Here is a 26,389-nt window from a genome sequence, read left to right on the forward strand (position 1 = left end):
TAGGGTGGAAATAACGGAAGCTACAGGTGCAAAGTCGTTCAGCCTTGTTTTAGCGACTTAGTTATGGCTGTTAACGTATTAATTTTATAAAGGATAATAAACGGGTAAAAATTCCTGCTCTCGATCTTGCGTTTTATGGTTGCTACGTGAGAGGGTGGACCGTGCTTGACTCTAACGCTTGTCCTGGTAGCTGAAGATCCACTTGTTCCTCCAAGTCTCCCTGAAGGGTCAACCTTCTGACACAGGCGAGTCTGTTAACTAACTGAGCCATTACTAATTTAAAGTACTGAATCTGGAACATAGCCATTTTAGTTCATGGTTTGCTGACGTAGTCGAGTCTGCTTTTTCCTTCAATCTGACCGTTCTGGATGTTTTTATGACTCCTTTCTGTTTCCCACCGCCCGACCGGGACACGCACGTCCCGTCCCCTCCCTTTCCCCCTTATACATCACTTCCTCTAGCTTCAAAATTCTTCAATCGTTTTGTCTTCCATCTATCTTTTCATCTCTGGCCTTTGTCCAACCATCTTCCTTTCTACCCACCCACTCCTCTCACCTGTATCCACCGATTGTCTGTTCTCCTAACCAGCTGAGTTGTTTTTTTATTATAAAGGTAACCGCTTGACTTTTATAGCCTCCGTATATGACTCATTAATACTTGTAAATCCCCTGCTCACATCTTGTTATGTTCTAAAACTGATTGATAATGGTTTCTTATTTCAAGAATCGGTTCACATAAAATAGAAGCTAGTATATCAATGCAAGTTGTTGTTCATCCCATCAACACAAACATTGCAACTGTTGAGAGCATTCTCCATTTAAATCTATTATGTGTGTAACCTTGAATTCGTTGAATAGTTCATGCATTATGTTGATGGTGCATGATTTTAGTTGAACTATTGATTAACTATTTTCTTTGAGACTGGAATAATCTATTGTCCTGCAAATAATTACAAATATAACATTTGTAGGAAAGAACTACAGTTGCTGGTTTAAATTGAAGGTAGACGCAAAATGCTGGAGTAACTCAGCATCTCTGGAGAGAAGGAATGGGTAACGTTTCGGGTCGAGACCCATCTTCAGACTGCTGTCAGGGAAGTGGGCGGTACCGAGATAAAATATAGTTGGAGACAATAAGACAGGTGGGAGAACTGGGAAGGGGAGGCGATGGAGAGAAAGAGGGAAAGCAAGGGCTACTAAAAATTAGAGAAGTAAATGTTCATACCGCTGGCGGCGCGCACAGTCGCAGCGGCTCACGGCTCTCTGTCTCGGTGCTTTTTCTTGTTGTTCGTGTACGTTGTGTTGTCCGTGTACGTCTTTGCTGTCGGTTCTGCGAACGTCCGCTACACCCGCCAGAACCTCGTGGATATCGGTGACCAGCATCAGACATCTGTTTCGGGTGTCTTCCATCGCACGCATAACACCCCGGGCGACATAGCGAGACCATCGGGGTCCCCGTGGATTGTCGTCGGGTCTGAGAGGCGGCGCAGACGGAGGAGGGAGAGGAAGCAGAAGCGAGGCCGCAGGTCCGGTGTTTTGCTAAGGCTAAGAAAACAACCACACAAGCCACCTCTACCGAGCCTGTATCTCTCCAATGCCAGATCCCTGGTTCACAAAATGGATGACCTGGAATTACAACTCGCTGGAAATCGATATGTTCGCGACTGCTGTGTTATGATTATCACCGAAACCTGGCTTCACCCGGGGATACCTGATGCTAGCATGCAGCTAGCAGGACGCTTTCTGCTCCGCGGGGACAGGACTATGGACTCTGGTAAGAGCTGGGGAGGGGGCCTCTGTATATACGTGCATGAGAATTGGTGCAACAACGGGACAATCATAGACAATCATTGTTCCCCTGACCTCGAGTACATGTCTGTAAGATGCCGGCCTTTTTTTCTACCGAGAGAACTAACAGTAGTGATTGTCATGGCTGTGTATATTCCACCTGACGCCAATGTAAACACGGTGCTATCTCTCCTGCTGAACACCATTAATGAACAGCAGCGGGACCACCCTGAAGGTGTTCACATAATTGCAGGGGACTTTAATAAGGCCAACTTGAAGACTGTACTGCCGAAATTTTATCAACATGTCAAGTGTTCTACTAGAGGGGTGAACACGCTGGATCATGTCTACACCAATATTAAGCACACGTATAGAGCCATCCCCCTCCCCCAACTCGGCCAGTCAGATCATCTCTCCCTCATGCTCTCCCCAGCCTACACCCCCCTCAGACGCAGTGCCAGGCCCACCATAAAGTCTGTTACAACCTGGCCTGAAAATGCACTCTCCAATATACAGGACTGCTTTACACAGACAAACTGGGACATATTCGAACACCAGGATCTGGAAACTCTCACAGAAACGGTGCTGGACTATATCAAGTTCTGTATCGGAAACGTGACTGTGGACAAAAACATTCGGGTTTTCCCAAACCAGAAACCCTGGATGTCCAGCCAGGTCCGCACATTCCTCAGAGCCCGCGATGCTGCCTTCAGGTCAGGTGACAGCTCTGTACAGGGCTGCTCGAGCCGATCTGAAAAGTGGAATTAAAAAAGCCAAGGCGGACCATAAGAGGAGCATAGAGTCCCACTTGTCCAGCAATAATACACGGGAGGTATGGCGGGGCATACAAGACATCACAAACTACAGAGGCTATGCCACAAAGTCAGAAGACCTGAGTGTGCTGCTGGCAGAAAAGCTAAATTGCTTCTTCTCCCGCTTTGAAACATCACAACAGCAGCACTCACCTGCTACAGCCCTGCTCCCACCCTCACCTGGCTCCTGTACTACTCCACTCACTGTCAGGGAGCACGATGTCAGACGGGTGCTCCTGGCAGTGAACCCCAAGAAGGCTACCGGCCCAGATGGAGTACCTGGTAAGGTGCTCAAAGCGTGTGCCCACGAGCTCACTGTCATCTTCACCAGAATTTTCAACCTCTCCCTGGACCAGGCAGTTATTCCGTCCTGCCTAAAATCAGCCACAATCGTCCCAGTGCCGAAGAAGTCTCCCATCACTAGCCTAAATGATTACCGTCCCGTGGCCCTCACTCCGGTAATCACGAAGTGCTTCGAGAGATTGGTCCTCCAGCATATCAAGGACTATCTACCACCAGACTTCGACCCCCACCAATTCGCTTATCGCCAAAATAGATCCACGGAAGACGCCATCACCGTAGCTCTCCACTCTGTGCTGAGCCATCTGGAGCAGGGGCAGAGCTACGTCCGGATGCTCTTTGTGGATTATAGCTCAGCTTTCAACACAATCATTCCGGACATTCTCATTGATAAATTGGTCACTCTCGGCCTCCCCACTTTCACATGTGCCTGGATAAAAGATTTCCTCACCAACCGGCCCCAGACTGTGAGACTCGGCCCCCACCTCTCCTCCACTCGCAGGTTGAGTACCGGCTCCCCACAGAGCTGTGTGCTAAGCCCCCTCCTATACTGTCTCTACACCTACGACTGTAGTCCGGCCCACAACAACAACCGCATCGTCAAATTTGCTGACGACACTACTGTTGGCGGCGCGACTCACCCGTTGCAGCGGCCCCTACAGCCTGTCTGTCCTTTTTTATTTTTTGTCTAGTTAAATGTAGTGTTGGTGTTTTTAATACTAGTTTTAAATGTGTATATGTGGGGGGCGGGGGGGGGGGGGGGAGGGGGGAAACCGTTTAAAATCTCTTCCCTGTCCGGGAGACCCGACCTTTTCCCTGTCGGGTCTCCGTTGTCGTTGGGGCCTAGCACCGTGGAGCGGCCTCCAACCTGAACGACCCGGGGGCTCGGGAGACTGCGGAGCTGCGGACTACTCACCATCGTGGGGCTGGCCGGCCTCGGAGCGTGGGGAGCGGTGGTGACTCGCTGCTGCGACTCGACTCCTGGGGCTCGGAGGCTCCAGCACCGCAGCCGCAGGTCCGGTGGACTGTCGGGACATCGGGAGCTCGCGGGTCCGGGTGGAGAGAGAGACCGCTTCCCGGAGCTCCCGCAACGCGACTTCTCCAGCCCGTGTCGCGGGGTTGGAACGACCTGGAGCAGGGTCATACATCACCCGGCACGGCTTCATGGCCGTGGGACATTCCAGCGCCCGCCGGGGGCTCCAACTTTGTGACATTTAGACCGGGAGCGGGGCCGTAAATCGTCCGGCACGGCCTGAAATGGCCATGGGACTTATCATCGCCCGCCTGGGGCTTGGACATCGGGAGAGACATGGAGAACAGGGGAGAGAAAAGACTTTGCCTTCCATCACAGTGGGTCCACTGTGATGGATGTTTGTGTGAATTAAATTGTGTGTATGTCTAGGAAATTGTCTTTGTTTGTATGGCTGTGGAAACGGAATTTCGTTTGAGCCTCACTGAGGCTCAAATGACAATACATTGTATTGTATTGTACTGTAGTCGGACTTATTTCAAAGGGAGACGAGGCAGCCTACAGAGAGGAAGTCCTGAAGTTGACAACCTGGTGCTCAGAAAACAATCTGGCTCTGAACACCAGGAAAACAAAAGAGCTCATTGTCGACTTCAGGAGGCACAGCACCGACTTAGTCCCCCTACATATCAACGGCGAGTGTGTGGAGAGGGTCAACACCTTCCGGTTTCTCGGCGTCCTTATCTCTGCTGACATCTCCTGGACAGACAACACGACAGCGGTCATCAAGAAGGCTCAGCAGCGGCTGCACTTCCTGAGGGTTCTCAGGAAGCACAACCTGGACTCTAACCTGCTGCTGACCTTCTACCGCTCGTCCATCGAGAGCCTGCTGACATACTGCATTACAGCATGGTACGGCAGCTGCACCATGGCAGACAGGGAGAGGCTTCAGAGGGTAACTAGGACAGCACAGAAGATCATTGGTTGCCCTCTCCCCGCCCTAATGGATATTTACACCTCCCGCTGCCTTAGCAGGGCAAAGAATATCATCAAGGACAGCTCCCATCCTGCGTTTGGACTGTTCGACCTGCTGCCCTCTGGAAAGCGCTATAGGTGCATCAAAACTAGGACAAATAGACTCAGGAACAGTTGTTTTCCGAAAGTCATAACTACTCTTAACTCACACATGCACTGACTTCACAGCCCAACACCCGGACTTCCATCTATTCTATCCACGTACTGAAATTTGGAACTGTAATGTGTATGTAACTGTAATTTTAAATATTTTTAAATAATTTTTTAATAATTTAATATAACATTTAAACATCTGCCTAAGAATATTACCTATTCATCCTTCACCATTTTGCCTTTATAGATATGTATATAGCGCCGCAGAATTGTGCACCTATCTCCCCCCCCCCCCCTTGTTTTTTTCTGTTTTCTGTTTTTTGTACTAAATTATATGTATGCACTGAGTACGAGCTGCTTTTAATCTCATTGTACATGTATAGTGACAATAAATGGCATATCTATATCTATCTATCTACCCAAGCAAAATATGAGGTGGTGTTCCTCCAATTTGCCGATACTTGCCGCTTCCCCGGCTCTTCGCTCACCGGGGCTACCAATGCTTTGTCCCCTGACTCGGACTCCACCAGCAACTCCGCCAACCCTCGCCAGTCCACCGCCCATCAGCGGGCCGCAGTTGTCGTCTTATCTGAGTCCCGGGCTCGGCATCAGGGCCACAGCCTCCAATATGCTGACTCCCACACCATGTGGTGTGACTCTGCAGGGACCTACTGCTTCCTCCCCCCCCCCCCCCCCTCCCTCCCTCCTACAGGGAACGTCAGTGGGGGTTCCATTGGGTCTTCCCCTTCCCCTTTTAGCCCAGTGGCCCGCTACTTCCCACCCATACAATAGTCCTCATGTCTCCCTCCTCTCTGAATAACCACCAGACATCTCCCCAACCTTCATCTACACACCTGCCCACCTCTGATCCCAACCCCCACCCTTGTGTCTTCACCGTCCCCTCCCCTTTTCTGATACGGAGCAGTCTATCCTCAGCAGAGGCCTCTCTTATTTTCCCTCCGCCATCACTCAACGAGTTCCGTGTCCGCCATGACGTAGATCTCTTCTTCCGTCGCTTCCGCCTCCGTGCCTTTTTCTATGGGAAGGAGTCCACGCCATCCAGTCATGACTCCTTCTCCCGTCACCACCGGTCCCCCTCCTCGTGGACTCCCCGGATGGTCCTCTATAGACATTTTTGTTTCCAACTGCCGGCCAGTCTCTCCCTACCTATGCCCACGAAGCCTCGCATGCCCTTCATCTTTTACGTTTTCCTGGCCCCCACAACCTCATCTTTACTATGGATGTTCAGTCACTCTACTCCTCCATCCCCTACCAGGAAGGTCTTAAAGCCCACTGTTTCTTCCTTGACTGCAGAACCAGACAATTTCCACCCACTAACACTCATCTCTGCCTAGCAGAGCTGGTCCTTGCGCTTAACAACTTCTCATTCGACTCATCCCACTTCCTCCAAATCATAATAGTACTTTATTAGCCAGGTGTGTTTTGCAACATTGAATTTGATTTCCCATACAGTCATACCAATAAAGAGCAACAAGACACCGAAATAAGTTTTAACATGAACATCTAGCACAGTGACTCCTACATTCCTCACTGTGATGGAAGGCAAAAAAAGTTAAATCTTCTTCCCTTCTTTGTGCTCCCACGGTTGGGGCATTCGAACCTTCTGTTGTCGGGGCGATCTTGGCTCCGGCAACCGGTGGTTGAGCCTTCCACGTCGGGGCCATCAAGTTCCGCATTGGGGGGGAATCTCAGCCCCCCCCGCGCCGGGCGATCAGACCCCAGGTCGGGGCTAGTCGAACCGCCTGGGACTTTGGAGCCTCCTGACATCAACTCTACCCGAGACTCCTCAATGTTGAAATCCGCAGGCTGCGGTTGGTGTGTCGATCCCAGGCAAGGGATCGCAGGCTCCGATGGTAATAAGTCCACGGCCCCGCGTTGGGGGCTCAAAGTCAGTCTCGAGCAAGGCCTCCACCTCCATGATGTTTGGCCGCTGAGAGACCGGAGATATGATCCAGAAAAAAATTGCATCTTTGGCGAGGTAAGAGATTGAAAAAAGTTTCCCCTGACCTCCTCCCCCACCCCCCACATAAAACAAACCGGAGAACATTAACATACTTTAAAAAACAAAACAAAAAAAGACAGATAGACTGTTGGCAAGGCTGCCATTGCTGATGGCACCACCTGGCACTATAATTATTATTATGAAATACAAAGCGTAGCTATGAGCACTTGCATGGGCCCCAGCTATGTATGGCTCTTTGTAGAGAAGTCGAACAATCACTATTTCAAGCATACACTGGCCCGATCCCCGGACTCTACCTCTGCTACGTTGATGACTGCATTGGTGCTACCTCCTGCACCAATGCAGAACTCACTGACTTCATCAACTTCATGACTAATTTCCATCCGGCACTCAAATTCACATGGACCATCTCCGACATTTCTCTGCTGTTGTGCTACTTGTGCAACCAATCAATAGGAGCTGGCTATTCTAGTTTAATGCAAACACGATTAGTACTGCAAGAACTATACAAGTATTGTGAATTTACGATATTTAATTTTTAAAAACCTAACTGCATTTCGAATTCAAGAATGAATAATAGGTTTAGGTTTATTTATTGTCACATGTATCAAGGTACAGTGAAAAGTTTTGTTTGGCATGCTATCCTAAAAGATCAGATATACCATACTTGGATACAATCAAGTCAAAGTCAAGTACAATAGATTGAGCAAAGGGGAAGATACTAAGTGCAGAATGTAGTCGCAGCATTGTAGTACATCAGTACCATAGACAAAGTCCAATGTCGTCAATGGTGTAGGGGTGAATTGGACAGTACCCTAGCTTATGGAACAGGAATTCGGAAACCTGATTAGAGGGAAGAAGGAACTGCAGATGCTGAAAAATCGAAGGTACACAAAAATGCTGGAGAAACTCAGCGGGTGCAGCAGCATATATGGAGCGAAGGAAATAGGTAACGTTTCAGGCCGAAACCCTTCTTCAGAAACTGGTGGTGTTCGCTTTCAAGCTTCTGTACCTTCTACAAGACGGAAGCAGGCAGAAGAAAGAATGGCGAAGATGGGACAAGTCTTTGATTATGTTGTCTTTGACTACCCTCGATAAACCTGCACTAAATTATCATAAGGGGAGAGGCAAAATACTGCCCATTGCCCTTCCCATTTTCCAGAATGTTCTATCTTTTCTCTGGCATTGCCCGCAACTGCAGTATATGGTGATGTTATTGAGCAGGCAGCGTCATCCCGCCCTCCGAGCGGGGCCGCGCTTCCTGGTCGTGATGTCACCGGCCGGCCCACAAATCCCCGTATGAGCCGGCCTAGAGGAGAAATTTCCAGAAGGTTCCCGGTGTCCTGCGAGCAGCTGCGGTAAGTGGTGGCTGCGGGAGGGAGGGATCGCAGCCGCTATGTCTCCGTCCACTGCCGGGGGAGGGCGGCACGGTAACTTTGGCCAGACTCAGCGCTTTATTTTATTACAACCGGAACAGCTCCGGCTCCACCAACCCGCCATCGGCTTCATTCCCTCTCGTCTCGGTCTCCTTTTATTTGTGTGTGTTTTTAAATGTATATATTCGGCGTCAAATGTTTATATTATAAAAAGCAAAGGTATGACGATTGGAGCCCTGTGCGAGGATGTCGGCCCACGCCACACGAGGCACAGCTCCGTCCACATCCCCCCCCCCCCCCCGCGCCCAATATCCGGGAGCGCTACTTCCGGCCAGCCGGCTAACGGGCGGGCGCTCGGCCCACGTAACCCGGCCGCTGCAGAACCAGCCCGGTCATTGTGCCGGCCCCGGCTGCCCCTCCATTATCGTGACCGCAGCTGTGTGGGTGTGTGTGTGTGTGTGCGCGGCGGCAGATATCATCCGTTAACAGGCAGCCACAATGTCCTGCCTCTTGCTAGTACGGCTTTAAAGAGGTCTCGATTGCATTTCCTGAATTCAAAATTAAAATCAACTGGAAGGGAGAGCGAGAGGTTTGTAGAATTGGAGACCATGCAAAGCCATGAATGGATTTAATAAACGGCTCCTTCAAAGGCGCAGGCGCGTTTGGCTGTGTTCTCTTTCCAGTGAAGGCCAAGTCTAGGGATCTTTATCGGAAATTAGCCGTTTCCTGTTTCGAAGGGCCTCGAACCGAAACGTCACGCATTCCCTCTCTCCAGAGATGCTGTCTTTCTCGCTAAGCTACTCCAGCATTTTGTGTCTGTTTTTTACGGGTGTCGGGGGTTATGGGGAGAAAGCAGGAGAATGGGGCTTGGAGGGAGAGATAGATCGGTCACAATCACGTTGAATGGCTGTGCTGGCTCGAAGGCCCGAATGGCCTACTCTTGCAGCTATTTTCTATGTATCAGCAATGATTGAATGGCGAGTAGACTTGAAGAGCCAAATGGCCTAATTCTGCTCCTATCACATGATCTTTTGAGGCTTCGTTGCAGTTTCTCGGAATAACAGCTGCCATTTCCTTGATAAGTTTTGGCTAGATCTATTGTATTTCTGACCATAGTAAATTAAAGGGCTGTTGTTATTTCTAGACTAAAAATATAGAACTTTGCTACTATTGTATATGGGTAAATATATTGCCATTAAACAAAATTTACCAGGGTGGAAATAGGGTTATTAACGTTTGTATAAAAACAAAATATGACAGCAAACATATGTTTACCAGCTGTTCCATTCTCCCAAGTGTTAGATGGGTTGGATCAAAATGGTAACAACAGCTCACAGATTTTATGGTGAATTTGCCCTTGTGTTTGGCCAGAGCTAGGGTTAAGGATGTCTCATTGGCAGTGGGGAGGACATTTTTGTGGTGGTTTAGGTTAGATGGGGAACAGAAGATTGAAGAAGTAGGGTGTTTCTATTGTCAAAGTCCATATAGGAACTAGTAATGTGGATTAATTCATCTGGAGTGTAAGCAGAACCACAGAAATATATTCTCTAGAAGGCATCTGAGCCATGGACAGAATGAGGTTGGAGATGAATGTGTGGCCCAAAGAACACATTGGGTTTCAATTCATGGGTCACTGCTACCAGTATTGAGAAAAGAGTGAGTTATGTTATCAGGGTATGCTTTAGAAATAGAGTGTTGGTGAATTAAATAACTAGGGCTGTAGGCTTAAACTAGATGGTAGAGAACAATTGTAGCTATCTGAAGGATGGGTGCTCTCATTGAAATGTACATATTTCTTAGGGGGACTCGACAAGGTACATGTAGAGTTGATGTTTCCCTGGCTGAGTGTAACGGGTTGCACAACCTCAAAATAAGTAATGGTCAATTAGTTCAGAGTTGAGTTTCTGAAATGTTCTAAAGAGAGCTGTGTAGACTCTCAAGGAATTAACTGATCAGTCATAATTTTATTAAATGATAGATCAGAAGACGAATGGACGATTGTTTCTAATTCAAGTTCGTACATGTGGTTAGGAGAATACTAACCATTGGTTAATTGGTCATAGGAGAGGGATAGTGTGTGTTGCCATGCAACAGATCAATGTTTTTTCCTGTTTAGATTTAAGTATGCTTTCTGGGCAATAATTCTGCTTTGTCAAAGTTTTGTCTGCTGGTGAGTTGTTAACATAGACCATTTAATCGGATGTCAAGCATTTTGAGGTATTGTTCTGAATAGGGAAATCCTATTATAGTCATTGGCTTATAGGAGCTGTGAAGATTGAAGATTGAAGTTATGCTTGAAACTATCCTTTTCCTCAATAGAAACATAGAAAACAGGTGCAGGAATAGGCCCTTCGAGCCCCCAGCATCATCCAGAATCAGTATCCCGTTTCTGCTTTCTCCCCATATACCTTGATTCCGTTAGCCCTCTAGTTTGTTACAGATTGTAGATTTGATGTACTTCGTAAATTCTGTCTAACTTTGTGAGCAAGAATTTAGTCTTTGGGATGCCATGTCATAGAGTTGAGCATGAATTAGCACGGCAACCTGGTGTAAAGGGTCATGTGACTTCCATGTGAAACTCATTTGGAGTTAGTATCAACATTGCATGTGTTGTATGTATATTTATCAGTTAAGTTATTTAAATTTCATAACTTCTTGCAGTATATTACAGTGAAAGATGGTGAAGGAAACTGCATACTATGATGTCTTGGGAGTTAAACCCAACGCAAGTGCTGACGAACTCAAGAAAGCTTATCGAAAACTAGCTTTGAAATACCATCCCGATAAGAATCCAAATGAAGGTGAAAAGGTAAGTGTGTGTTTTGAAAGACAGATAAAATGTAAATGCAAAGAGAATCCTTTCTCCCAGTAACTGTCCAGTCACACAAAGTTTTGGGGCAAGTGATGTGGTTGAATGGTTAAGACGTCAAGAAACTGCTGATGGAAGGTAGACACAAAATGCTGGAGTAATTCAGCAGGACAAGCAGCATCTCTGGAGAGAAGGAATGGGTGATGTGTCAGGTCCCCAGACCCTTCTCAACCCGAAACGTTATCCACTCCTTCTCTCCAGAGATGCTGCTTGTCCTGCTGAATTAGTTACTCCAGCATTTTGTGTCTACCTTTTGATTTAAACCAGCATCTGCAGTTCTTTCCTACACAAGAAACCGCTGATGTTGGAATCTGGAACACAAAACGCTAGAAGATTTTAACGGATTATAGGACATCCATGAAGGCGATAAATGAATGAGGGAGCAAAAGATTGAGAAGTATGAGGGGAGGTGGATAGAAGCTGGTCGGTGCTATGTGAAACTGAGTGGTGTGGGCAAGAAGGGCAGATGGCACTTAATAGGGAGGGAGAGGTGAACGGGTGGGGGGAGAGGGGGAGAAGACCAGGTGAAAGTGTTATGAAGAATAAGCTCAGTATGGGCAGAGCAGGTAGATATAATGTGTACCTATCAGAGCTTTCCTGGTAATGGATCTTGGGTGAGATATAGAAATGTGCAGCACAGCATTGGGGCTCTGAGGTTGTAGATTATGAAAAGCAAATCATGATGAAATTTGTAATAGTTTTGGAGATGGCGGCCTGGTATGTGCAAGTGGGGACTGCATTTTGTCTTCCCTTGTCCAGACACTTCCCACTCTAAGACACCTCTCATTCCTTCCATTTCAATAATTTTCAATTCCCCGGTCTCAACCAGCTCATCTCTGTGCACCCAAGCCCCAATCAGGAAGGTCTTGTACCCTCCATTTTTTTCTTGATCAGACCAAATCACTGTCATCCCACTTGCAGAACTTGTTCCCTTAACTTCAACTTTCGATTCATCTCACCATATACAGATCAGTCACGGACACTCGCATAGGCCAAAGCGATGCCACTTTTTGTTGGCCACATGGAGACGTTCTTGTCCCAAACCGACTCTTTCACCTTGCCCTTTCCCCACCTCTCCCGTCTTTCTCCCCAACATCGACACCTGCATTGGTGCTGCTGCTTGAAGTATTGCACAAATCATCAGTTTCATCATCTCCAACTTCCACCGTACCCACAAATTTACCTGGAGTATCTCTTGCACTGTCTACTGAATCTCTGTCTCCATGTTAGAGTAAGACTTGCCACTGACTTCTTTTGTAAATCTACTGACTCCTGCAGCTACCCTGACTACACCTCATTGCACCCAGACATTGGTAACAATTTGATTCCTTTCTCAATTTCTCTGGCCCATGTTCTCAAAATGAAGCCTATTCTAGTGCTACTGAAATATCCTCCTTCCAGAAACATGGCATATATTCTGCCACAGTTAATGGAACCATGCATATGTGTCCTTAATTTCCATACATCTGCTCACACATCCACTTTCCCTGCAAGATGGAACAGCAGTAGAGGTTTCTTGATCCTCACCGTCCAACCCACTGACTCTTCCTGCTAAACACCAGCTTCCATCAACAAACATGATTCCATCATCAGTCCCATATTTCCTCCTTGTGCCTCGGCGTTCCCTTCCCTCCTATCTTCTGCTTTGCACTCTTTTTGTGACTTCCTGGCCTGCTTATCCCTCATCTTTGCCTTGCAGCCATAGGAGATGTAACATCCATTATTTCACATCCAATATATTTTGATGTGAACTTGTCCCTTTATCCCCTTCCTCAAAGCCCTTCCAAGTGAGGTAGAGGCTCACCTCCAGCCTGGTCTCCTTTATTTGATGCTCACGATGTGGCCTCCATGTTGGCAAAACCAAACGTAGACAATAGAATATTTTCCTGCTCTCTGTCCATAACGGCCATCTTATGATTCTTGTTGCATGTAATTTAATCTCTACGCTGACCTGTCTGTCCTTGACCTACTCCATTGCTCGGCTGAGAAGAACATCTTGTATTCTGTTGGATAACTAACAACCCAATAGTATGAACAATGAATTTTTTAAATTTCTGGTGATCTACATGTGTTCTCCTTCCAATCTTGAATCAAAACTGTGGTGTACCACCTTTTGCCTCCACAGATGTTCCTTGGTCTGCTCAGTTCTTCCAGCATTGTTTTTCTTTTTTGTTGAACGATAACTCTGACTGCATTCCATCTGAAATTCCTCAGTATACATTTTCGTGGTATTTCAACAAAAGTAGTTTGTAATAAGATATTCATTCTAATTAATTTTTCAAATTGCATGGCTAGAAATTGCAAAGCGTTGTGATGTAGCTAGGAATTGTTATCCTAGCAAGCTGCGCATGCTTATGCTCTCAGTTGTCAAATTCTGGCCACTGTAATAGCGAGAACATTATTTTTCACTGCAAGGTCAAGCCATTATTGATTTAGGTCACCATATTGCAAAACATTATAACCATGGAACTCGATCATTGCCCCCAAAGAACTTGAAACAGATAAATATTTAAAAACAAAATGCTGTCAATATTCTGTAAGTGGATACAGAAACTGTTAATGTTTCAGCTTGATGCCTTTTCGTTATCTTGTGAAAGGTCAATGAACAGATCCCCTTACTCCAAGATGTTGCCTTGTGCTGACTATTTCAGAATTATTTTTATTTTTTTCAGATATTTGGCATCTGTGTATTTCAGCTTGCTTTTTAAAATATTGTTTCCTTTTCATTCTTGCCCCTCTGCTCCAAGAACATACTAACACACAACACTTCATGCAGACCATGAGCTGTGGTTTGATTGTTGTAAACAATCTCTGCTAGCAAAGCATGACAGTTACAATTCACAGCTTTTTTTTTTACCAACATATAAAGCTAAGCCTTTAATCTTAACAACATTTATTAAAATAAAGATGTGTTGCTGAGTTTTCATACATATCTAAAGGTACATGGTCAGATTATAAAAACCATTCACAGTGAGTTGTATAAATTGACTGTTTCACTTCAGGCAGTTTTAAAGCTAAATAATTTTGCCGTAAATTGGTACTGTGAGCTAACTTGCATCTCCACGTCACAGTTCAAACAGATTTCTCAAGCTTATGAAGTACTGTCCGATTCCAAGAAACGTGAACTCTATGACCGAGGCGGTGAACAAGCTATCAAAGAAGGTGGTAGCGGTGGTGGTGGTGGATTTGGCTCGCCTATGGACATCTTTGACATGTTCTTTGGTGGAGGGGGCAGAATGCACAGAGAAAGGAGAGGTAGATATTATTTTGCATTATGGACATACCGTTTCAGAGTACATGGCTGTAATAAGTATCGTGTGAAGTTGCACTTACATCTGTTGCAAGTAGCAATGACAGCATGTGGATTAACAGAATTTGCAATGTGTGCGGTGGAAAATTAAACTAAGGTATATTTCTAGTATACATGACAATAGCCCACTTATAACCAGCTGCAAGCCTCCCTACCATCGAGGGGATCTATCGCAGTCGCTGCCTCAAAAAGACTGGCAGCATCATCAAGGACCCACACCATCCTGGCCATACACTCATCTCCCAGCTACCTTCAGGGGAAGTAACTATTTCTGAACCTGGACGTTGCAGTCTTCAGGCTACTTCCCCACAGCCATCAGGCTATTAAACTCAACTCGAACAATACTCTGAACATTAATAGACCATTATCTGTTTATTTGCACTTTATCTGTTTATTTATCCCTGTGTGTATATATTTATATAATGGTATATGGACACACTGATCTGTTCTGTATTCATGCCTACGATATTCTGTTGTGCTGAAGCAAAGCAAGAATTTCATTGTCCTATCTGGGACACATGACAATAAACTCTTGAATCTATTCGCCTATAATTTGTTGAAAATTTTGAAAATCTGTCTGCCTGCAATTGGCATAGTTCTATGCAGTTGGTGGTGTAGCATCCCTCAACAAACAAAATAGAGAATAAATGTGATTAGTATTACATCGACTTGATTGAGATGCTACTTCCATAATTTGGTACAATTCTACAATTTTTTTATTTTTTTTTTGCGCTTCTTGAGCACTTGAAGTTGCATTTGTACAAATTTTAAAACGCCTTTGGAACTAGAGTTCAGCTGTCAAGAGTGGAACTTTACTCGATATTAGAATACGGTTCTTTGGAAACAGACAAGGGTAACACCTGGATATGAAGGGCAGACAAGCATCTGCAGCTTTTTGGTGAACCCCATGGAGTGTTCTGCAATGTATGTAGATTGGTACTTACAATAATTTTTGAAAGATTAGGCTAGTAATGTTGAACAGGAGGGTGAAAATAGTTGTGACACTTTTAACATGAGATGCAGATAATGGATAGATTAAAAATATATTTTTTAAAAAGACACAGGTCCCAAGGTTAATAACTTTTGAAGAAGCTAGGACTTTATTTCTAGGAATGCAGGAGATGAGATGAGGCTTCTAGGTCGGCATGGATGAGTTGGACCAAAGGGCCCGTTTCCATGCTGTACGACTCGACTGCATTGCCACTATGTACAAAAAGTCATCCAAAACCTAATATAATATTAGACTTGGCCTAAGAAAACATTATATGTATTTTGGTGATCAGAAAGAACTCCAACCTCTCATTGCTGTTATGGAGAAAATTTTAGTGACTGTTTTTTGAATAAATATCAAATGGGGAGGCTAGAGCAAAACCACGTTCTCAAATTATTTTGCAATATTGAATCATATTTTCGCTGTCCTATGCGAGTTGGATTTTTCTGCCCTTGTTCGAGACATTTTGCAAATGTTTACGTTCACAAATAATTGACAAATTCCTTTTCACTGTAGGGAAAAATGTGGTCCACCAGCTTTCTGTGTCGTTGGAGGATATGTACAATGGAGCCACTCGGAAATTAGCATTGCAGAAGAATGTAATATGTGAGAAATGTGAAGGTATGGATTATGACAAAATGGTTACTCTGGCAGAATATTGTGTCAGTCACTGAGTCGGCACTAATGGTCAATCAAATATCTACACTAATCCTCCTTTATTCATCCCCATATTGCCATCAACCCACCCCTTTGCCCCAAATTCTACAACTCACCTACACACTAGGGGTAATTTAGTGGGCAAAATAAGTGCCATTTGCTTTGTGAAATTCCTGTTCTAAGCTCTCCATGAAATAGTGGAGTCTGTAAACTTGGCCACACAAAACCTGGTGGCCTAGAGAAAATTAGATTGAGACACAGCATGGAAACGGGCCTTTCGGCCCACCGAAATGCCGACTGTCGATCACCCTTTCGCACTAGTTTGATGTTATCCCACTTTCTCACCCACTCACTACACACTAGGGGCTATTTGCGGAGGCATTTTAATCTACAAACTTGCACATTTTTGTGATGTGGGAGGAAACCGGCGCACCTGGTGGAACCCCACGCGGTCACAGGGAGAATGTGCAAACTCCACACAGCCAGCATCCGAGGTCAGGATCGAACCTGAGTCTCTGGCGTTGTGAGGCTGCAGCTCTGCCATCTTGTCACTGCCTTCCTGTCTATTTATAGACTATTAATAATCTATTTTTAATTCTTGCATACCTTGGAATATGACAGTTTAGCAGTGAGATGATTAAGACCATTGCCAGCTATATGTAATTTGGTCAATAAGGTAATTTAACATGCCCTATTCCTGTCACATTCCAAAATTATTAGCATTTCAAATAACAAAACACCAGGCCATCACAATGTCATGTCAGCACAGTTTTGTTTAACCATAGAGTGCTACAACATTGCAAACCGTTGAACATTTGGTGATTAAATATGGTGAATAGCTGCATAATTATGATGGCCATACCAGTAACCTGCCTCTGGCCCTACTGAACTTAACCATATACAACCAAAATCCTTCTTCCTGCAGCTAATTTTCTTCGGCAGCCCATACCTTTGCAGACACCAGCCATCCTTGTTTTGGGTAAAAGATTAAAGTGAAAGAACAAGGAATGATTTTCACGCATTCCGATACTAAATTTGAGCTGGGTAGAAAAAAGACAATGCTATTGTAATCAATTGGAAGCTTCATTATTTAGAAATGTGACCATATATTGAATGATGGGTGATCATATTTTGAATTCAGTTTTCTGTAAAATGCTGCATAATGTTCAATGGTCATGGTGTTACACAAATTCAAGTCTTTAAATGTGTTTCCCAACACAGCAGCATAACATCTCTTTCAAATATATTTTGATTTAGAAGAGAAGGCTCGAAGGGCCGAATGGCCTCCTCCTCCTGCACATATTTTCTATGTTTCTAGAAGATGTAAATACCCTACACGTGATTTCTCTGAGAATCATTCTTAAATGTTACGGTGCATATTGTAATTCTAGCAGATTTCTTGCAGCTCTTCCAAATCCATCTGCAAAAGATTTCAATGGCGAGCCCAATGCACCTGTCTAGTTGGGCTTTCAATGCTAGTAATCTCAATGCCCCTTTTCAGTTTTCCCAATACTTTTCTCCCTAGCCCACCACGATTGATGCTTGCTCCACTGAAGAAATGCCTAAAATTTGGTTCCTGGAACTTAAGAATTGTATTAATGCATAGACCCCCCCCCAGGTTTCCTCCCACTGCAACTCTGCAAATCCACTGTTTCCTAATGCCTGCTATGTGGGATAGTCCGTCATCCCGTTTTAGTATATGGCGTAAAATTATACCTAACTATTGTAATAAAGCAAGGCAAGGCAAGTTTATTTGTATAGCACCTTTCAACAACAAGGTAATTCAAAGTGCTTTACATAAAACATTATAAGCATTGGAAAGAAACACATATGAAATGACATTTAGATGTAAAACGATTATTAGATTATTCAGATAAAATAATTACAAAATTAAAAGCAATCAAATAAAATATTTAAAATAGAATAAAACCAGGAATAGAAGTTACAGTGCAATATAGGTAATTAATAAATTGTATTGTTTACTGAAAGGCAGCGGCAAACAGAAAAGTCTTCAGTCTAGATTTAAAAGAGCTGAGAGTTGCAGCAGACCTGCAATTTTCTGGGAGTTTGTTCCAGATATGTGGTGCATAAAAACTAAATGCTGCTGCCTCCATGTTTAATTCTGACTCTGGGGACACAGAGCAGACCTGTCCGAGACGATCTGAGAGGTCTGGGTGGTTCGTAGCTAAGCAGAAGATCAGAAATGTATTTTGGCCCTAAACCATTCAGTGCTTTGTAAACCAACAGTAGTATTTTGAAATCAATTCTTTGAAAGACAGGAAGCCAGTGTAAAGACCTCAGAACTAGAGTAATGTGATCTACTTTTTTGGTCTTAGTGAGGACTCGAGCAGCAGCGTTCTGAATTAACTGCAGCTGTCTGATCGACTTTTTAGGGAGACCTGTAAAGACACTGTTACAGTAGTCGAGCCTGCTGAAGATAAATGCATGGACAAGTTTTTCCAAATCCTGCTGAGACATAAGTCCTTTAATCCTTGATATATTCTTTAGGTGATAGTAGGCTGACTTTATGACTGTTTTTATGTGGCTGTTGAAGTTCAGGTCTGAGTCCATGACTACTCCTAAGTTTCTGGCTTGGTTTGTTGTTTTTAGCATTACCATTTGAAGCTGGGTGCTAACTTTTAATCGTTCTTCCTTGGCTCCAAAAACAATTATTTCAGTTTTTTCATTGTTTAATTCGAGAAAATTCTGGTTCATCCAATCGTTGATTTGCTCAATGCATCTACTCAGTGCTTGTATTGGACTATAGTCTCCTGGTGATATTGTTATGTAGATTTGTGTGTCGTCTGCGTAACTATGGTAACATATTTTGATGTTTTTCATGATCTGAGCCAGTGGAAGCATGTAGATGTTAAACAGAAGAGGCCCCAGAATGGAGCCCTGGGGAACTCCACATGTAATTTTTGCACGCTCAGATGTGTAATTACCTATAGACACAAAGTAGTCCCTGTCCTTCAAGTAGGATTCAAACCATTTTAATGCTGTGCCTGAAAGTCCCACCCAGTTTTCCAGACGGTCTAGTAATATGTTGTGACTGACTGTGTCGAATGCAGCACTGAGATCTAGTAATACTAAGACTGAAATTTTGCCATTGTCTGTGTTTAAGTGAATGTCATTGAAGACCTTAACAAGAGCCGTCTCGGTGCTGTGGTGTGGTCTAAATCCTGACTGGAAGACATCAAAACAGCTGTTCATTAACATGAAATTGTTCAGCTGCTTACAAACAGCTTTTTCAATGATTTTACTGACAAATGGGAGGTTTGATATTGGTCTATAATTGTTCAGTAGTGAAGTGTCTAAGTTTTTCTTTTTTAAGAGAGGCTTGATAACAGCAGTTTTCAGGGCCTGTGGGAAGACACCTGAGAGAAGGGACGTGTTTACAATCTAGAAGGTCTGAGGTCATGCAGTTTGATACACCTTTGAAAAGGCCTGTTGGTAGAATATCGAGGCAGGAGGAGGAGGATTTCAAATGTTGTATAATGTCCAAAGTTTTATGGTTAATAACATAAAATTGTGTCATGGTATTTGAATTGATTATAAGTGGACACATGGACAACACATGTCCTGCACCTGATGTGGAGGCACTGACTGCTTGCCTAATTTTCTGAATTTTGTCGGTGAAGAAGGAGGCAAATTCATTACAGGCCCTTGTGGAAAGCAGTTCAGGTGCTACTGACACAGGAGGGTTTGTTAGCCTGTCGACAGTAGTAAACAAGGCCCGTGCATTATTATTGTTTTTGGCAATGATGTCAGAGAAGAAGGATTGCCTTGCATTTCTCAGTTCCAAGTTGTAGATTCGAAGTCTTTCTTTATAAATGCAATAGTGAACCTGGAGATTTGTTTTCCGCCACCTACGTTCAGCTTTCCGACATTCTTTTTTCAATTTTTACCAACGTGGCGTTTCTCCATGGAGACGTCTTTTTGCCAGGGACCACTTTCACCTTAGTGGGTGCAATGGCATCAATAATATTTGTAATTTTCACATTGAAATTATCGACAAGCTCATTTACTGAGACCCAAGGGAGAGTGGGCGTGGAGGAGAAAGCCTGAATAAATGTTCCACAGGTGTTTTCTGTTATGTACCGTTTTGTGATTACTTTTCTTTGAACATTAGTCTGCACAGAGCTAGCACTCTCAAAGAAAACACAGGAATGATCAGAGAGGGCAGCATCAATCACAACAACCTTAGAAATGCTAACACCCTTGGACATGACTAAGTCCAGAGTGTGACCTTTGTTGTGTGTGGGCTCCGTCACATGCTGATTCAGTCCATAGTTATCAATGACACAATACAGTTCTTTAGTCCCTTTGTCATGGAGTTTGTCAACATGAATGTTAAAATCACCAACAATAACTACACAGTCAAAGCCAATACAGATTGTAGACAGTAGTTCAGAAAATTCGTCAAAAAAGGCTGCACAGTATTTAGGTGGCCTGTAGACATTTAGGAACATAACTCGGGAAGCAGAGTTGACTTTGGATCCACACAATGCTCACTGTGCTGCCGTTGATAACAGGTGGGTGTACAACTTGCAGAATATTGTATCTAACTCCTTGTGATTGTGATAGGAATTGAGGGATATTTTTGAACTCTTGATGTGTAAAGGGTTCTATGTATCATTTGACAACTATTGACCTTCCTGCACTGTAGGTCGTGGTGGCAAGAAAGGATCAGTGGAATGCTGTCCTATCTGTCGTGGATCGGGTATGCAAGTACGAATCCACCAAATTGGACCGGGCATGGTTCAACAAATTCAGTCTGTGTGCCAAGAATGTCATGGCCAAGGAGAGCGCATCAGCCCCAAGGATAGATGCAAAATCTGTAGTGGAAGAAAAATTATCGTAGAAAAGAAGATTCTGGAAGTTCATATTGACAAAGGTATGATATTGGTAACTATAAAACAAAAAAATATGGAAGGTAAAAGAATCAATTGGTTTATTTTCTGCTTCTCATCTTACTTGCTGAAGGAACTTGTTCCCTGCAAGTTTTCTGCAGACGTTTTAACACTAGGGCTTTTGTACACTGGTCCTCAATACTAAACCTGTTTAGAAGGTCACAATTTGGTAGTTCTGGGAAGAGGCTGTTTCCCCATACATGATGTTTGTCAAAATTGCTTTAAAATTATTTTGAGTTTGGACAATGTAATGTACCAAAGATATGATTTATTTCACTACAACACAAGCAATATTTGACCATTTCCTTCGGCACACCTGAAACTGCAATGGTATGAATCATAATATACTGATTGTATATTATGTTAAATGGTCTAAATCCTAGGCTTTGCAACTGAGATTAGTATTTCCTTTAGCAAGGTGCAAAGAACGCAATTTCAGTGTCTCGCATTGTTATACAAGATGAACAATTGGAAGAGTCTTAAAATGCTTTTCTGAAATATTGGACAAAAAACAATTTGTTCTGGGATCAGTGTTTGTGTCAGCATGGGGCAGTTACACATCGTGTTAACCAATTACAAGCATTGTCAGATGATTGTCCATATCAGGGGACACGTACATGTTGAGGTTTGCTTGGGTATAAAATGAAAGCCCGGCCTCAGCCTGACAAACTCTTGCTTTTGATATTACTTGTTTTACATTCCTAATCTGACCTGCAGCCATTTGGAGAACATTACACATGGATTACAACATAATTTCAAACTTGCCCAAAAAAAGCATTGCAAGCCTTGGTAACCATGTTATCAACACTGCCATTATATTTGGGACGGTTTTAAAAATCTGTTAATCTGTACCTGTTTGAGAGGCTCCCATATTAAATAATTTGTCTAAGCCTCTTAGAGTGCTCATTTAATAAAATGAACAGTGATCGTCAACCTGCCAAGGGGTTGTCCTGTAAAAAAGATTAACCAGATTGGGTCTTTGCTTCAGTGTTTGCATGCACAATGGTGATCTCAGTAGGAGGAGGCCAAGGGGGAAGACGCATTATTGCAAGTCTAAATGGGGGGGGGGGGGGGGGAAAGCAAACATGCATTCCCTGTTCTAAGTGTCTTGAATCAGTTCTGGAATAAAGGATTGGCCATTTGGGACTGCAATGAGATTTCACTACTGAGATTTCTTTACCCAGAGTAATGAGCCTTTAACATTTTGTGCCAAAGAGGGCTACAAGGGTTCTGTCACTGCATATATTCAGGAGGGAGCAATAGATTTGAATATTAGACAAATCATGGCATATTAAGTTAGTACACCAAAATGGCATTGTAGCTAAGGATGACTCGTGACCTTCTTGAATTGTAGAGCATGTGCAAGAGAACAAATTGCCTACTATTACTTGTATTCAGATACAATTAGTTTGCTTCATTCTCAACTACTTGGGGTCCTTTAACACTTTATGTGCTAGTTGTTTTCACAAGATTTTGCTTAGCAGTTTATCTACTTTATTTGTTGCCTTGCCTTTGGGTTGAAAGGTATGAAGGATGGGCAGAAACTAACATTCCATGGTGAAGGTGACCAGGAACCTGGGTTAGAGCCTGGAGACATCATCATTGTCCTTGACCAAAAAGACCACAGTGTTTTCACCAGGTAACTTTTAAAGTAATAAAAGCAGTTGATTTTGTGAAGAATTGAAGTACTGTTAAAAAATATTTTCATATGTTTTTTCATTTTATTTTAGGCAAGGGGAAGACCTTGTCATGCATATGGAACTGGAACTGGTGGAGGCTCTTTGTGGCTTTCACCGTCCGATCTCAACTTTGGATAAAAGAGTTATAATCACCACATCACATCCTGGTAAGTATAATAAAAGTGATTTTCCATTTAAGGACGATGTGATGGTATGTTTGGCACCTCTTTTTCAGAAGCTTTAACATTGAGTTTTAATCTTGATAAAGGGGGTATACAGTGCCCTCCATAATGTTTGCGACAAATACCCATTTATTTATTTGCCTCTACTTCACAATTTGAGATTTGTAATAGAAAAAAATCACATGCGGTTAAAGTGCACCTTGTCAGATTTTATTAAAGGGCATTTTTATACATTTTGGTTTCACCATGTAGAAATTACAGTTGCGTTTATACATAGTCCCCCCCATTTCAGGGCACCATAATGTTTGCGAAACATGGCTTCACAGGTGTTTGTAATTGCTCAGGTGTGTTTAAATGCCTCCTTAATACAGGCATAAGAGAGCTCTCTGCACCGAATCTTTCCTCCAGTCTTTCCATCACATTTGACACTAGACAATAGGTGCAGGAGTAGGCCATTTGGCCCTTCGAGCCAGCACCGCCATTCAATGTGATCATGGCTGGTCATCTCCAAATAGTATCCCGTTCCTGCCTTCTCCCCATATCCCCTGACTTCGCTATTTTTAAGAGCCCTATCTAGCTCTCTCTTGAAAGCATCCAGAGAACCTGCCTCCACCGCCCTCTGAGGCAGAGAATTCCACAGACTCGCCACGCTCTGTGAGGAAAAAGCCACGTCTCCGTTCTAAATGGCTTACTCATTCTTAAACTGGCCCCTGGTTTTGGAAAGTTTTATTGCTGTTTATCAACATGAGGACCAAAGTTGTGCCAATGAAAGATAAAGAAGCCATTATGAGACTGAGAAACAAGAATAAAACTGTTGGAGACATTGGCCAAACCTTAGGCTTACCAAAATCAACTGTTTGGAAAATCATTAAGAAGAAAGAGAGCACTGGTGAGCTGACGGATCGCAAAGGAACTGGCAGGCCAAGGAAGACCGCAGCTGATGACATAAGAATTCTCGATAATAATGAAAAATCCCCAAACACCTGTCCGACAGATCAGAAACACTCTTCAGGAGTTGGGTGTGGATTTGTCAATGACCACTGTCCGCAGAAGACTGGCTGCTGAAGGTACTGGCGCACTTATCTTCGTTGATGATACAACTGCTGATGGTAGCAGCATAATGAATTCTGAAGTGTATAGACACATCCTATCTGATCGTTCAAACAAATGCCTCAAAACTCATTGGCCGGCGGTTCATTCTACAGCAAGACGATGATCCCAAACATACTGCTAAAGCAACAAAGGAGTTTTTCAAAGATAAAAAAATAGTCAATTCTTGAGTGGCCAAGTCAATCACCCGATCTGAACCCATTGAGCATGCCTTTTATATGCTGAAGAGAAAACTGAAGGGGATTAGCCCCTAAAACAAGCATAAGCTAAAGATGGCTGCAACACAGGCCTGGCAGAGCATCACCAGAGAAGACACCCAGCAACTGGTGATGTCCATGAATCGCAGACTTCAAGCAGTCATTGCATGCAAAGGATATGCAACAAAATACTAAACATGACTACTTTCCTTTACATTACATTGTGGTGCTCTGAAATGGGGGGGACTATGTAAATACACTGCTGTAATTTCTACATGGTGAAACAAATGTATAAAAATGGCCTTTAATAAAATCTGACAATGTGCACTTTAACCACATGTGATTTTTTTTTTTCTATTCCAAATTCCAAATTGTGGAGTATAGAGGCAAATAGATAAATTATGGGTCTTTGTCCCAAACATTATGGAGGGCACTGTATTGTGCAATGAGGTGTACTGTTTGCAAAGCATCCCAAAAATTGTAATGTGAATGGAATCATGAGAATTCTAAATAGTACTGTTAAATTTTTTTGTTTGCAGGCCACATTGTTAAACACGGAGATATCAAATGTGTGCTGAATGAGGGACTTCCTATTTATCGTAGACCATATGAAAAAGGTCGTCTAATCATCCAGTTTAAGGTATGCAGTTAGTCATACAGCACAGAAATGGACTATTTGGCCCAATCTGTTCATGCTAACTAATTTTCCAGTCTAAGAGTCCTATTTGGCACATCTCTCTCTTAGTTTGCCCATCCTTGTCCTGTCCACACATTATTGTACTTGCCTCAACTACTTCCTCTGGCAGATTGCTCCATGTACGTACTACCCTCTGTGCAAAGTGTTGCTCCCCAATTTCTTATTAAATCCTTCCCCTCTCTTTGGTGTAGAGCTACATCATTGTTTTGTTGGGGAGATTCCCAGGCATCTGGAATGTCAGTGCTGGGCAGTAGTTGATATTTTGAAGATCACATCTTGGTGCTTTATCCCTCTATGAATGGAACATTTTCACTGTTGTGCAGGTGTTGTGAATAGTTTTGCTATCAATATTTCTCTAAATTGTAATGGCACCTGAAGTACTCTTGATGCGTTAATGTATTGTAATTTATTAATTTGCATATGGAACAAAGTATTGGAGCATCTTTGACCTTGTTTATATTTACATTCTGGTGAAAAATAAGTGATGATGCTCTGAGGACATAAACAAGAATGAACTGGAATAATTGAGGATTCTTTGTATAATTTCAACAGGCTTTAAAGTTGTTGATTTGCCAAACTAATCTTCCTGATCTGGACTGCAATAGGGAAAAGATGCTTTCTAAGTTTTAAATTATTAAGCATGTGTTGGCTCTCAATCCACAAGAGACTTATTTAAATTTGAAATAGATTTGTCAAGATGGTGCTTGTATCAGAGCCATAGTTCATTGTCTAAATTTTTACAATTGTAACAATTGTGGTTCTAAAATTAATCCCTTTCTTTCTTCAGGTGAATTTTCCTTCAAATGGCTCCATCCACATGGATAAATTAGGCCTGTTAGAAAAACTGCTGCCTCCTCGACCTGAGGTTGATATCACTGATGACATGGAACAAGTAGATCTGGTAGATTTTGATCCGCAGCAGTCAAGGCACCGCTATAATGGAGAGGCCTATCATGATGAGGAGGAAGACCACCCCAGGAGTGGGGTTCAATGTCAGACCTCATAAAAATAGACCACCTTTGTGACTTCAAGTTGTTTGTGGAAGATTTCAAGACTGAAGCCTTGGTAATCATTTGTACGTGCTTAACATCATGATTGTCCTGTTTGTAATTGGAAGATAATCCTTGTATTCTTGAATGTTTGGTGTATTCTACAAACTTTATTTAAATAAAGGTACTGTCTTTGAAGATTAAATTTGCTTAGCCTAATTTTGAATGCAATACTAATGTTAAACTTTCTACTGTTCCATATTGCATGGATAGTAGATACCTACTGCCTGCTTTTAAGGCATCTAGCTTTGAAATTTGCTTACAGAATTAAAAAAAAATAAGCATGCCCTTGGGCAATAAGACTTTATTTTAGATGAATCGAGAGTTTGGATTTGAAACCATGCCTCATTGAAATGAAAATTGCCCTTTAACTTACTGACA

The 26,389-nt window shown here is 43.3% G+C and overlaps 1 protein-coding gene across 2 annotated transcripts; it reads left to right on the top strand.

Annotated features, from left to right (window-relative positions):
- Positions 1-8,226: 8,226 nt before the first annotated feature.
- dnaja1 (DnaJ heat shock protein family (Hsp40) member A1) lies at positions 8,227-26,153 on the top strand. 2 transcript variants are annotated; one of them, XM_033018147.1, is made up of 9 exons: positions 8,227-8,336; positions 11,016-11,163; positions 14,295-14,478; positions 16,041-16,145; positions 20,851-21,078; positions 22,619-22,733; positions 22,825-22,940; positions 24,802-24,902; positions 25,747-26,153. In XM_033018147.1, exons 2-9 carry the CDS (start codon positions 11,032-11,034, stop codon positions 25,963-25,965), a joined length of 1,200 nt encoding a protein of 399 aa, XP_032874038.1. In that variant the 5' UTR covers positions 8,227-8,336; positions 11,016-11,031; the 3' UTR covers positions 25,966-26,153. The 2 variants fall into 2 exon arrangements, with proteins under 2 accessions (XP_032874038.1, XP_032874039.1); XM_033018148.1 differs by lacking the exon at positions 8,227-8,336 and adding an exon at positions 8,923-8,943.
- Positions 26,154-26,389: the final 236 nt, after the last annotated feature.

The sequence above is a fragment of the Amblyraja radiata genome, chromosome 3, assembly GCF_010909765.2.
Source record: "Amblyraja radiata isolate CabotCenter1 chromosome 3, sAmbRad1.1.pri, whole genome shotgun sequence".
Lineage (NCBI taxonomy): Eukaryota > Metazoa > Chordata > Chondrichthyes > Rajiformes > Rajidae > Amblyraja > Amblyraja radiata.